General features: G+C 46.7%; 1 protein-coding gene across 2 annotated transcripts in view; it reads left to right on the top strand.

Annotated features, from left to right (window-relative positions):
* The first annotated feature begins 11675 nt into the window (after positions 1–11675).
* Positions 11676–12746, top strand: part of GARS1 (glycyl-tRNA synthetase 1) — a 41446-nt gene continuing 40375 nt past the window's right edge. For both annotated transcript variants that reach the window (XM_071215108.1, XM_071215107.1), the window contains exon 1: positions 11676–12031. In XM_071215108.1, the coding sequence (XP_071071209.1) occupies positions 11699–12031 (333 nt within the window). In that variant the 5' untranslated portion in view covers positions 11676–11698. The remainder of the gene's footprint in view (positions 12032–12746) is intronic.

The following is a 12746-nucleotide window of genomic DNA, read 5'->3' as shown; positions in this document are numbered from 1 at the left end:
TGGCGCCACATACATGGAGAGCTGACACAACAAGATGATGCAACAAAAAGAAACACAGATTCCCGTGCCGCTGGCAACAGAAGTGGACAAAGAAGAACATGCAGCAAATAGACACAGAGAACAGACAACTGGAGGGGGGGGGAGAGAAATAAATAAATAAATCTTAAAAAAAAAAAGAGAGATGATGGTGGCATTGAGGAAAGGAGAAACAGATTTTAAAGAATTGGAGACAAAATAGACAAGAGCTGTATTTGATGGTTAAAGGAGGAGGTGTCAAGTTCAGAATTAAGCACTCTGGCTTGAGCAATTCCTTCTTTTGGCAAGCTGTTCATCATCCTCACAATTACATCCCTGTATGCTTGGAAGTGTTCCTGAGGACAAAGAACCCATTGTCTTCATCCCTCTCCTGGAGTCTCAAATGGTTGCCATCTTTCAGACTGATCTCAGGCTGCATCATCAGTGGTAGTAAGTTCAGATCCAGGGAGGTGATACTCTTGATCTCTTGACTCTAGGTAGAACATACCGTATGTGCTGCCTCCTGTCCCGATCCCAGAACCATCAGGGGGACCTTAACAAACTGGAGTGTGTCCAGGTAAACTGACCATCAGGAAATCACAACCAGCAAGGAAGTTCAGAGGGACCTGGACTAGACAGTTTAAAGGGGAGTTTGTCTACAGTTTGAAAATAAAATTAATTTAAATAAGAGGGAGAGAGAGAGAGAAGAACTGAGGGATAAGACTCCTGTGGGAAAGTGCCTAAAGGGTGAGAGAGCAGAGGTGCTCTGTGTGGCCCTAGAATCCAGAGCAAGGAGGTGGATTTTTGTCCAATATAAAGAATCTTCCTTTGATCGGGGTTGTCCTGTGTGGACAGGAAGGTTGGGGAGGGAATGAACACCCAGTCTGCCTCCCCAGTTCCCAGGGGAGAATGGAGCAGAGACCACCACTCGAAAGCCCACAGGAGCCAGGTGACCCATCGGGAGGAGTGCTCCAGCTAAAAGCATGCAAGTTCAAAATGAAGACCAACGGCAGCAACAGTAAACACTGCGCAATCCAAACAAGACCTGGGGCAGGGGTGGGACTCGGTCAGCGCATGACGCCTGTGTGGTGGGTGGGATGGGTAGGGGAGCCTGGGGTCCCATCCGGCTGGAGACTTGTAACTCCAAGCTTTGGGGGGAAGGGGGGCTTTTCCTTTGTCTCTCTGTGCCAGTCTTGCCTTCCTAACGTGGAAAGCTTCCTCCTACAAGCAGGCAAGGTCAGAACCTCTCTAATATTTAGTGACAGATCCATCTTCTTTCAGCAGAAGAAGCATAGGGGGGCTGGGATGCCTAGGGAAAGATCAGAGAAGGGCTGGGAGGATCTCCCCGTGGTCACTCCCCAGGAGCAGAGCCTCTTCTGCTCAGAGGCCTGTGCTGCAGGCCTTTGAAGGCTGAGCCTGCCCACTGCTCCGTCTCAGCCCTCTCTTTGCCTTGCAGCTGGTGGTGCTGATTTGTGGGCAGCTGCTCCCCTCTCCTGGACGAAGTGAAACCTGCTCCCATTCCATTTCTTAGGGATTCTGTTTCCCTACGTCTCAAGGTCACAAACTTATAGTAAGAGCTGGAAGGGGCCAAAAGGTCATGAAGTCCAGTCCCTGTCCTTGTTCAGATGGGGACACTAAGGCCAGAGGAGGGAAAGGCCTTGCTTAAGGCCCCACAGAGTTAGAGAAGGAACTGGGGCTAGAGATGCGCCTCCTTCCCTCCCGCACCAGGCTATTTCCCTGCAAAGCACCACCTAGGATCCTGGAGGTGTGGGCTAGAAGGAAACCTGGGAAAGCAGCACACATCTTAGGTTGGACAACAGACTGGAGGAGAAGGAAAAGCAAAGGAAAAGAGTGAGTACCTTACTTTAGGTACCAGAAATATGGAGAGACAGTGACCTGGAGATGTATACCAGGCACACTGCTTCAGTCCACTCACTTAGAATAATTCCTCGTGAAGCTGTGTGAGCACTCCCGGCTTTGCCTAACTCCAACTCCTAAAAAGTCATGTATCAGCAGAACTTTTGTGACTATAAATTATCATTTTACTTTCTCCTTCCCTTTCCTGTGTTCCAGGTATCATTTTCATGGCTCTTCACTATACATGGAGCAGTGATGGTACAGTAGTTAGGGTAAGCTTACTGCTGTAACAAATAGACCCAAAATATATAATAACTCAAATGCAATGGAAGTTTAAATTTTGCTCATCTCAACAATTCAAGGAGATTATCAGAAAGAGGAGGGTAAGGGGCTCTGTTCCACATAAATACATTCAGGGACCCAGGTTTGGCATCTTTAATACCTGGCTTCCAAGGTTACCTTGGCCATCAGTATCCAATCGCTAGAAAAGGAAGGAGTTCTGGGATAGGCTGGTACCTATCAATCATGGTACCTTGGCTAGAACTCAAAGAAAGAATGGACCAAAACAAATAAACAAACAGAAAAACCACCACCAACAACAAAAAACCCAAACAAACAAAAACAAACCAGGCTAGGTGTTGATCTAAAGGAGGTTATGACACTACAAGCATGAAACTCACAGACATTCTACAACAGGAAGCATAACTTACTGAGAATCCCAGCAGATGCTCTTTGAAATATTTGACAGATTGTGCCAAGGTCATGCTTCCCATGGGTTGCTCCCAGCCGATCACTGAGTGCAGCAAGGATACTGAGGCAGATCATTCCTGGGAGTACAGGGAACTCCTCTGTCACCAACTTCGGCTCAAGGACTCCCCCATAACTTTGCTGAACCTTTTTTAGTCTATATGGCAGGCCAGGATGCTTCCATCCAATGTTCTCTCCCTCTCTGCTCTACTCAGGGTCAGATTTCCACTGTGGTCTTCCTTCCTGGCCTTTCCTGGCTTCCTCCCCATTTCCTTTCACATAGATATTTCCCCTATTCAGATCCTTGCACACTTAATCTTTTACTGGCATCTGGTCCTTGGAGTTTCCTACTAACTCAGGAGAATACCTGGCATTCTGACTACACACAGATCTGGTTAGGGTTATTTAGCTCAGGGTGGTGAAGATGGACAAGAGTTGTTTGAATAGAAGATGCTCTGGGTAAACCTAGAACTCATTAATTTCTTATCTCTCACTATGGGAGACCTCACAGGATAAAAGCTGGAGGATGATATGAGAAAAAAAAATGTATGGTCCAGAAAGCAAAGTGAAAAATTAAACAAAAGAAGGCATGTAAAGGTAGAAAACATGTGATAAAGAAAGGGATCAAGTTAATCAGCAGGTTAAGCTCTTGGAAGATTTCTGGGAAGGAGAAATATAACATTAGAGGGAAATAGCACCCCAGAGGTCCAGCAGAAAGAGTGTGTCAGAGAGAAGCACCTCCCAAGGCCTCTAACACCCCAGAGAAGACAGTGACTTCAGGAGTAAGTGGGAAGGAAGAAGTCCTCCTTCGGTCCCTGGGGTATAATCTTCTGCAGTAATGAGCAGCTTCTGTTGAAGGCAATCCCTTGGTTTGAAACAAAAATGAGGAACTGAAGGAGCAATCTTCCCTAGAAGACAGGTTTTATGGGCCCAAGCAATTCCCCAGGCAGTTAAGGAGCTATTTGGGGGCAGGACTGGTAGGGGATACCACTAGGCAGAGCCCACCCGCCAGGGCTCAAAGGGGAAATGGAAATGGAGAGTTTTCAAAATATGTTACAAGGGAAAGACAGACCTCTCAAATAGGATTAGGGCACTGGGGTTGTCCCCATACTAAAGGGCTATATTTCGTAAGGAGACAGTGGACTCTCAGATGCCTCTCTTTAAGGGAAGGCAGTGTGCAGGGGTGGGTTTTCCCCAAGGCAAATGTGTAGGGCCAAAGGTAGCCTCCTGATGGGACATTCCCGAGTCGAGCTTACTAGCAGGGCCTGGCTTGGCGTACTGAGAAATGGAAACCCAGACCATGCCCATCGCCTTCCTCACTCCAGTGCGACTGCCTCTCTGAGAAATGCTTTGACAGCCCTTTGTGGGTGGAGTCTGCTCTTGGATAATGCTTTTACCAAGGTAACTGCTCTGGGGCTGCGGATGAATTCGTTTCTAAATTTGTATCTTTGTACTCTTTCAAATAGATCATATGAGGGACTAGTTCAGCTTCTAAGTCCTAAAGGTATTCCACCTGTCCAGTAGAAGTCGGGCCAGGCTGAGGGTGGTGCAGGAAACACTACTCCTGTAAACACTGAGATGGCCTTTGGCTGAGTCTGAGCAGAATAAGAAATTGAGGCAGGAAGAAACTTTGGACCTCAGTTTTTCCTTTTATCTTAAAAAGGCTAGTGAATTTCATCTTTGAACTTTCATTTCTCACTGGGAATTTCATAATGGTGGGCTATTTCTGTTAAACTTTGGAGGCACTGTTGGGATTTTATTATTGGGGTAGCTAAATGTTAACATTTAATCTCATTGTGGAACTTCAGATGAGCTCCATTGGACAACACACATGGGTAAATTTGAGATGGAAAATAGTCTAGGGGTGAATTTTCAACCAAGGGTGTAGAGTCCTTGGAGGTGATTTAACGCATGTACTGTTTTAACCATTTTGGCTTCAACTGAAGCCTGGCTCCTTCCAGAGGCCATACTTCTCATCTCTCCTTCCGCAAAGTGCTCCTCCATCCCCTGGCCACCCCAGATCTTTAAGCCTCTATCTTGGGCACAGCCATGATCCTCTGAGCCTCGTGGCTCTTCGCTCCCTGTCACCGCCATTCACTGACCTCCTGGTCTCTACTTATATCAGAGAGGGCTTTGACTCTAAGTTTTCAGCTGCCCACCCCACTGCCATTATCTTGGAGGCCTCTAACTCATGCCTGCGAAAGGGCCCTGCTCACACCCAAGCAGCTCTAATCATTTCAATCTCTTTATATCCAAGGCCACCCAAATCCACTTTCTTGAGCACTTCTCAGGGCAATACCTTGGATTTTATCATTCTTCAGAACTCCTTCCTGAAATAGCACCTTCAAATATCCCATTCTCTAACTTCAAACTCCCATCCTTCCAGCTCTCTGATTCACTTACTTATACTTTACCTCTCCTCATGAAGTTGTGGAAATGAGACCACAGGCTCAGAATGAAAGACAAAACAAAACAAAAACATGGTTTGTTGTTTATAAGAACTGCCTTGCAGGAAGAAAGAGAGGGAAGCACTCACCCACCAGAGACTGGAAACTATCATATCCATATTCTTTCACACACCAAAGTACAGACTTTCTGTTATACATTAGCCCAATGTAGGAGCTCCTCTGAGAGGGGGCACCCTTCTAAAGACCAAGGGCCTTAGGTCACTCAGATAGAACTGAGTTTATGTTGTGAAGCATGGATGGAGGAAAAGATCTTGGAGATGTAAAATTAATCAACTTCAATGCCATAGATTTGTCCAGGAAGCATTCAATATCTACAAAAGGGCTGTGGTATTTGTCCTGCAGAGTAAAACATTGAGAGTCTGATGGTTGAGACTTCACCTTTCTCTGACTCCTAGCGTGTTGTGCTGTTGTGTTGTGGAAGGGCTGCTGTCCTCAGCAACAGGCATCTCCTGTCCTGACCCCTCTGCTTATTCTCAATCAACTCTTTCTCTTTCTCTACTTCCTTCCCATTACAACCTAGCAGTCTTTAGTACATCATTTTGGTCATTCTTTTGCCAGTGGTCTCCCTCTCTTTCCCCCTTGTCCGTCTTTTGTAATATTCTAGCCATCCCAGCCTGGAATTCAGTGAGCAGCCTGTCCTCTGCAGGACTGGGTCCAGCTGCTGTGGGAAAACCATAATACCTTAAAGATCTGCAGCCACTGCAAGCTCAGGATCTCCCTGAAGATATACATATACTGACTTGAAAGAAAACACTCATGTATTGTCTTAAGTTATCAAACAGCAGGATGCATTGCAATGTACTTCCATCAGAATATTATATGTGAAATGGATTTGTATTTGCTTTGAAATAGCACAAACTATAGACCCAACTAAGAACAGTGGCCATCTTTGAGGAATTACATTTTGAAGGACTTTTTCCCCATTTAAAAATATTTTCAAAAAGCAGAGGTAATTCCTGTAAAACTATGCAAACAATACACATATATTCCATATATTTAAAATATATATATAAGTTCCCCCTCTCCCCTTATTTTTTCCCTCTCTGGCTTTAAATTTCCAATTCATACATTGATGTAAAATTTAAATTTTCCAATGAGCCTGTATTTCTTTTATAATGAAAAAGAATAAAGATTAAGAGGCTGTATCATGGTCTCCAGTCTTGGTTGGGCCTCCAGAAATGGCCAGAATCCCTTTCTCCTCTCCCCAGCAGGGTCCACTGGGCCACTCTTCACCAAGGCTCTTCCAAACCTTCTCCACCATCCCCCAAATTATAGCCCTGCAAACTTCCCCTTCACAACCAACAAATGACTTTACCTCCCATGTCACAAAACATTAGAAGCCAACAGATGGGAAACCCCTTAATGCAGGCAGCTCTGCCTGTCCATCTATCTATCCTCTTCTCATCCCTCCATCACCATGCCCCTCCTCAAGTCTAATATATACCCTCTTTGGATCCCTTCCCACTGACGCAGAGACCCTGTTCCTTTCCCAACTTCTTCATATCAGGAAATGATACCACAATCTACCCATCTAGATGCTCAGGCTAAAAATACCCAGAAGTCAATCTTTTCCTTTTCTTAACTCTCCTTTCCCACCATATCCAATCTATCCATATGTCTGATTTGCTTTACTTTCAAAGAATTTTTCAAACGCAGTCCCTCTCAGCATTTCCACCATTACTATCCTGATCAAAACACTGAAGCAGCTACAGTGACCTCTCAATCAGTTTCCCAGCTCCACTCATGTCACAGTACAGTCCAATTTCCACACACAGCCAGAATGATCTCTTTAAAACAGACATCACACCATTTACTTCCCTGCTTAAAACACTTCAGTGACTTCCCACTGTACTTAAAATAAATTAACATTTTCTTACATGGCCTACAAGATCTAGCCTCTTCTTACCTCTCTCACCTCGTTTCATCCCACTCTTCCCTTCACTCACAACATTCTAGACACATGGGTGTTTTCACTGTTCTTTCCAAAGGTCAAGCAGATTCCTTCCTCAGGGCCTTTGCATGTGATGGTTTCACCAGCTCTTCCTATGCGTAATTCCTGTCTCCTTATGTCCAGCATAAATGTTACCTCCTCAGAGAGGCCAGAGCACCCATCCAAAGACCACTCTCATTCCGCATCATGCTTTATCAAATTTCCCTACCTTATTTTTTTTGGAGTCTTTATCTGAAACTGTTATTCATCACCCTTTTTTTTTTAAGATTTATTTTTATTTCTCTCCCCTTCCCCCCCTCCCCATAGCCTGCTCTGTGTCCATTCACTGTGCTTTCTTCTGTGTCCTCTTGCATTCTTGTAGGTGGCACCAGGAATTTGTATCTCTTTTTGTTGTATCATCTTGCTGGGTCAGCTCTCCGTGTGTGCGGTGCCACTCCAGGGCGGTCTGTGCCTTTTTCACGCAGGGCGGCTATCCTTGTGGGGTGCACTCCTTGTGCGTGGGATACTCCTATGTGGGAGGCACCCCTGCACGGCAGGGCACTCCTTGCGCGTGGCAGCACTACTCATGGGCCAGCTCACCACACCGGCCAGGAAGCCCTGGGTACTGAACCCTGGCCCTTCTATATGATAGGTGAATGTTCTATTAGTTGAGCCACATCCGCTTCCCAATCAGCTTATTTTATATTGCCAGCCTCATAGAAGCAGACCTAGTCTGCTTTGTTTATTGCTGCCCCTCCAGTGCTTAGAACAACACCTGGCACATAGTGGTTGCTTGGTAAATACTTATTGAATGATGGTCATATGACAGGTTCCGGGGCCCTCATGCATTACAGCAGTGACACTCACTGTCCAAGCCCCCAGAGGCCCCTCGAGGGCCAATCGTTTGGTCATTTGTGTGCCAGAGTGGGGCACAAAGGCCGGGGGCCCCAGCACTTGGATCTAGCCTCCCTAGGGGCACTGAGAGACCATTTCTTTTTGTGACCCAGGCACTGTCCCCAAGCTGTGGTGTAGAAACAGTTACTGGTCACCATTTCTTCCAGAATTCACAAACCCTGGTAGTCTTCCTTGTCTCAGAGAAAGTCTTACAGCTCTGGTTCCTTCTGCTTCTCACTTTTCAAGCCCTTGAGTGGGCACACTCCCTCTGATTCCTAATTTAATAGTTTTAGGAAATAAATATATCCTCTGACTATGCCCTATGAGTCAAGGAGGCAAGTGAAACGGCTCCCTTTCCTCCTGCTACTTCTATACCAGTGAAGTCAAAACAAATTAACCTTGTAATAAATTACCCTACCTCAGCCATAGATATTATCACCCAGGCTTCAGAAGACCTTGCCTTCTCAGTTTTGAGAGGAAAGGAGACAGAAATAAACCTTTGCTAAGGCAGTCTAGAAGTTTAGGCAAAACTGTGTTAATGCTTTAGGAGCCAGAAAGGATTCAGTGAGAGAGAATGAATGAAGCCAGATCGCCTGGCTCACAATGTGGATTCACTTACCCTGCATTGAGAGCAGGGATTCTTAACCAGGGGTCCATGGAAGGGGTCTGTGGAAAGGTTTTAGGGGGTCTGTGAGCTTGAATTGAAAAAAAATCAACTATTATCTTTATTTTCTCTGACCTCTAACTGAAATCTAGCATTTCCTTCACTTATGAATGTATGCAGTAAATTACAGTAGGGGACCATGGTTTTCACCTGACTGGCAAAGGGGTCTGTGGAACAAAAAGGGTTAAGAACCCCTCACTTAGAGTGTACTTCAAGGCACCTTTCTGCTTAGCGTTGGCTATGGTGCCTGGACCTAAGGCAACAGGCCCAAAAAACCAAGCCTGGGAGTTCTCTGTTTCTCAATTACAGGGGGAAATGTTTATTGAGAGACTAGATGACAGGTATGGGCCCTTCTGCAGTACAGAAGATGCAGGGGACACATTATCTCACTGCTGTGATGCCCTAAGAGGTCTCTTGAAGGCCAACAGTTTGATCACTCACTTCTCAAGTGCACGGACTGTACACCAAGTTCAGGGAAGAACTGTACATCAGTTATCTATTTTTTGTGTGTAAAAAAGTACCCCAAAACTTAGCAGCTTAAAAAAAAAGCAACTTGCTAACTCACAGTTTCTGAATTCAGAAATTCAGGAGCAGCTTAGTTCCCAGGGTCTTTCACACAGTTACAGTCAAGATGTTGGTCGGGACTGCAGCCAGGGTGAAGACTGGATTGGGACAACTCGTAGTAAAACTGACTGTATTTCTACCTTTAACCCACTCCTACGTATTGCCCAAGAAATGTGAAAACATATGTCCACAAAAAGAGCTATACAAGAATGTTCACAGCAACTTAAATCCTAGTAGCCCAAACACAAAACAACCCAAATGTCCATCACCTGGTGAAAAGATGAGCAAATGGTGGCATATACATATAATGGAATGCCACCAAGTAATAGAAAGAATGAATTACTGATTATGCAAAACATGGATTGATCTTTCAGCCATTATGCTCAGTGAAAGAAGTCTGACAGAATACATACTACGTCATTTCATGTATACTATAGTCTAGGACAGGCAAAACTAATCTAAGAGGAAAGCAGTCAGAATAGTGGTCGCCTGGTAGGGGACAAGGAGAGTGTGCTATGAAGACACATGTGGGAACTTGGTGGGGTGAGAGGAGCACTCTGCGTCTTGATCGGGGTGGCGGTATAAGGGAGTATTCCTTTGTCAAATCCATTTACTAGTACACTTAAGATTTGTGCACTTCAACATATGCAAACTTTACCTTTCTCAAAAAAAAATATGATTGTATGAATACAACGCTAGGACTATGGAAAGGTCTTGAATGAAAACAAGTGAGGGACCTTGAAGCTCACGTGAAAGCTTCATTAGCCATATGGTAAAGCTTCCTCTGCTCTGCAGGCTCACATTCTGGCCCCCCGCTCACTTAGAAGTTTTGTGACCTTGGACAGGTTAACATCTCAGTGCCTTGAATTCCAGATCTGTAAAATGGGAATAACCATAGAACCTATCTCATTTAGGGTGAATAAATTACAGGAGATAACCGAAAACACTACTTGGTATACAGTTAAGACCTCTTCAAATGTTAGCTATTGTATCTTGCAGACCTCATTTTCTAAGGAAAACTGTATGGAAAATTCTGCTGAGGGCCATGTGGACCCATTGAACGTCCTAAGCAAAGGCGTGACATGCTCAGGTTTGCCTTTCAAAAGAAATCACTGAGGCAGCGGTGGGGAGGATGAATTAGAGGGGGAAAGACTGGATTCTAAGTCCAGTGACAGGACTATCCTAACATGAAAATGGATGAAACATTATCTAAAGAATTAAAAAATAAAATCTAATTGCATACATAGTATACAAATCTCATAAATTTTAATAAAAATGCAAACAAAAATACAGGTAAAAACTGAAAACTAAATTTATATTTTACATTTTAAAACATATTCAGAATTCCCTATTAAAATAAAAGCCAAATAAACATATTTTGAAATAAAAGTCGATACTGCAGAATATTCTGCAGCTGCCAGCCCGGGGAACGTGGAATTGTACCTCTTGAACACAAATTGAAACAGGACAAAGAATAACATGGACTTCTGCAGGAAGTTTATTCAGGAGTGGAACTGTCGGTCACAGGGACAGTGTATGGTCACCTTCAGCAGATTCTGCCAAACAGTTCTCTTGAGTGGCTGTGCGTTCGCGATGACATTCCCGGCCGGAGTGTAGGGGCACCAATTGGCATTTTTCGTCTTTTTCATTTAGGGCAGTGTGTTCAATGTTTTTCATAACCAACACGTTCTTTATTTTTCTCTTTCCTCCCTGGAGAGAGAAGCCAGCTTTCCCATCTTCTTCTCTTTGACCAACCCCCTAGCCAACCCACCCTTCGGGCAGGAGGGATAGCGGAAGCGAGGAAGCCTTCTCGGATGAATGGTCGGTTTGTTGGGGCCTAAACTCAAGAAGCAGAGCTCCTGAGGTAAGACCACGCAGAGGGATTTAGCCGGTACTCGGATTCTCATCTTCATACCCCTCGCTATCCTATTTCCCACCTTTTCTTACCTCGGCCTTTGGGGCCTCTTGTCTTTCCCCATCTCTGCTGATGCAAATCTGGCTCACCCTGCAATGGCTGATCAGAATTTACCTTCTCGGAAAAGCCTTTCGTGACCGCAGCCCCTCACTCTTTCTCCCCCTTTTCCCTGGCTTTTGTTCTAGACACCGTCAGGGAATGGCTGTGTGATTTCAAGCAAACCTCCCTGGACCTGTTTCCTCATCTGAGGAGCGTTAAGCAACTTTAGGTCTAAGTCCCTATCTGATTTGATGTGAGGGGACCAGGGGCTCACTTAAAGCTCTAGGCCCAGGGGTGAAAGAACAGAAAGAGAAGTGTGTATCTCGGTGGGTCTGCCCAAGTGTCAGTGCCTGCGTACAGTGTATGCATTTACGGTCCCAGTGCGCCTTAGTCTGCGTATCTCCCATGAAGCAGTGGCCTTGGAAGTCCACCCTATTGGGGTGGGTTGTGCAAACCCGTATGCGCGGCGTTACTGGCAACCTCGCGGCAATCCCTGGTGTCAAAGGGGAGTAAGCCCGCTGGGGACGCGAAAGGACTCCGGCTCCTTCCGCGGTATTGTGTCGAATCTGCTGGCCACGGCACGGCGACACGTTGCGGGGCGGGGAATGTGCGGCTGCGCGCGCGGCGTTTACGCGGCGATTTCATCATGCTCCGGGCCCGGCCGCGCGCGCCGCTTCCGCCGCCGCTCCCTCCCGGCCTCTGTGGGCTGTCGGCTCATGCCCTGTCTGCGCCCCGCGCTGCTTAGAACCGCCGGCTCCGCTCTTCTGCAGTCGCTGCCGCACGGGCTCCCGCCCCGGCCCCCGCTCCCGTGTCGCCGGCCTCTCAGCGCGCCTGTCGGCGCCCGGACCGCCTCCCCCGCCGCCGACTCCCGGAGCAGCATGGACGGCGCCGGGGCTGAGGAGGTGCTGGCACCTCTCAGACTAGCCGTGCGCCAGCAGGTACCCGCGTGGCGCGCCCTCCCCGCCGCCCCCGGCCCTTCTCCCTCGTGGCCATGCCTCTTCTCCCCGGGCACCCTCCACCCCTCGCCGCTTACCCCTGTGCCTTCATTGTGGAAGCCTCTCGATTTCCTGGCGTCTTCGCCACCCCTACCCTGGACCCAAGTCTCCGCCTTCGTCAGCCACCTTCCCTCCAGCGGACCCCCTTCCCACCGTCTCTTTGGGGGACTCACTCGGATCTCCCTCCACATTCAGAGTCCCTTTCCTTCTCAACTGTTATCCTTTCTCAATCCCTGCTCCTGCCCTCACCTCTTCTCTCTCCGAAGGGGCTTTGCCCTGGGATCTCTGATCCTTTGGGTTTTCTGTCTTAGCCGAATAACCGTAACTTCATTTTCCAGTCTTTGCTCTGTCCTTTGTGCACCCTGGCGGCGAGGTCCCTAATTATTCCCTGATCATTTAAGAGCCGGAGCTGCTGGCTCTCTTAAGAGAGTTCCATCCATCTGCCAGACTACCTTTTAAACCTTAAGGATGCTTGGTATAGTGTTTCCTCCTCTGCTTCTTCATTCAGTGCTTAGTTAGCCCCAGGACCGGTTGAAAATAATTAAGAATAGTTGAAATGGGAATGTGGAGAGGTATTGAGCCTTGTTTTCTAATTCGTCGTCCTCTGCTCGGGTCTTTTTTTCTGGATTCTGAAGTGACCAGAGGGGTAAGATCCATG

This window comes from Dasypus novemcinctus, chromosome 5 (genome assembly GCF_030445035.2).
Source record: "Dasypus novemcinctus isolate mDasNov1 chromosome 5, mDasNov1.1.hap2, whole genome shotgun sequence".
Classification (NCBI taxonomy): domain Eukaryota; kingdom Metazoa; phylum Chordata; class Mammalia; order Cingulata; family Dasypodidae; genus Dasypus; species Dasypus novemcinctus.
The sequence above is the reverse complement of the archived record's forward strand: the minus strand, read 5'-3'. Positions and strand labels throughout refer to the sequence as shown.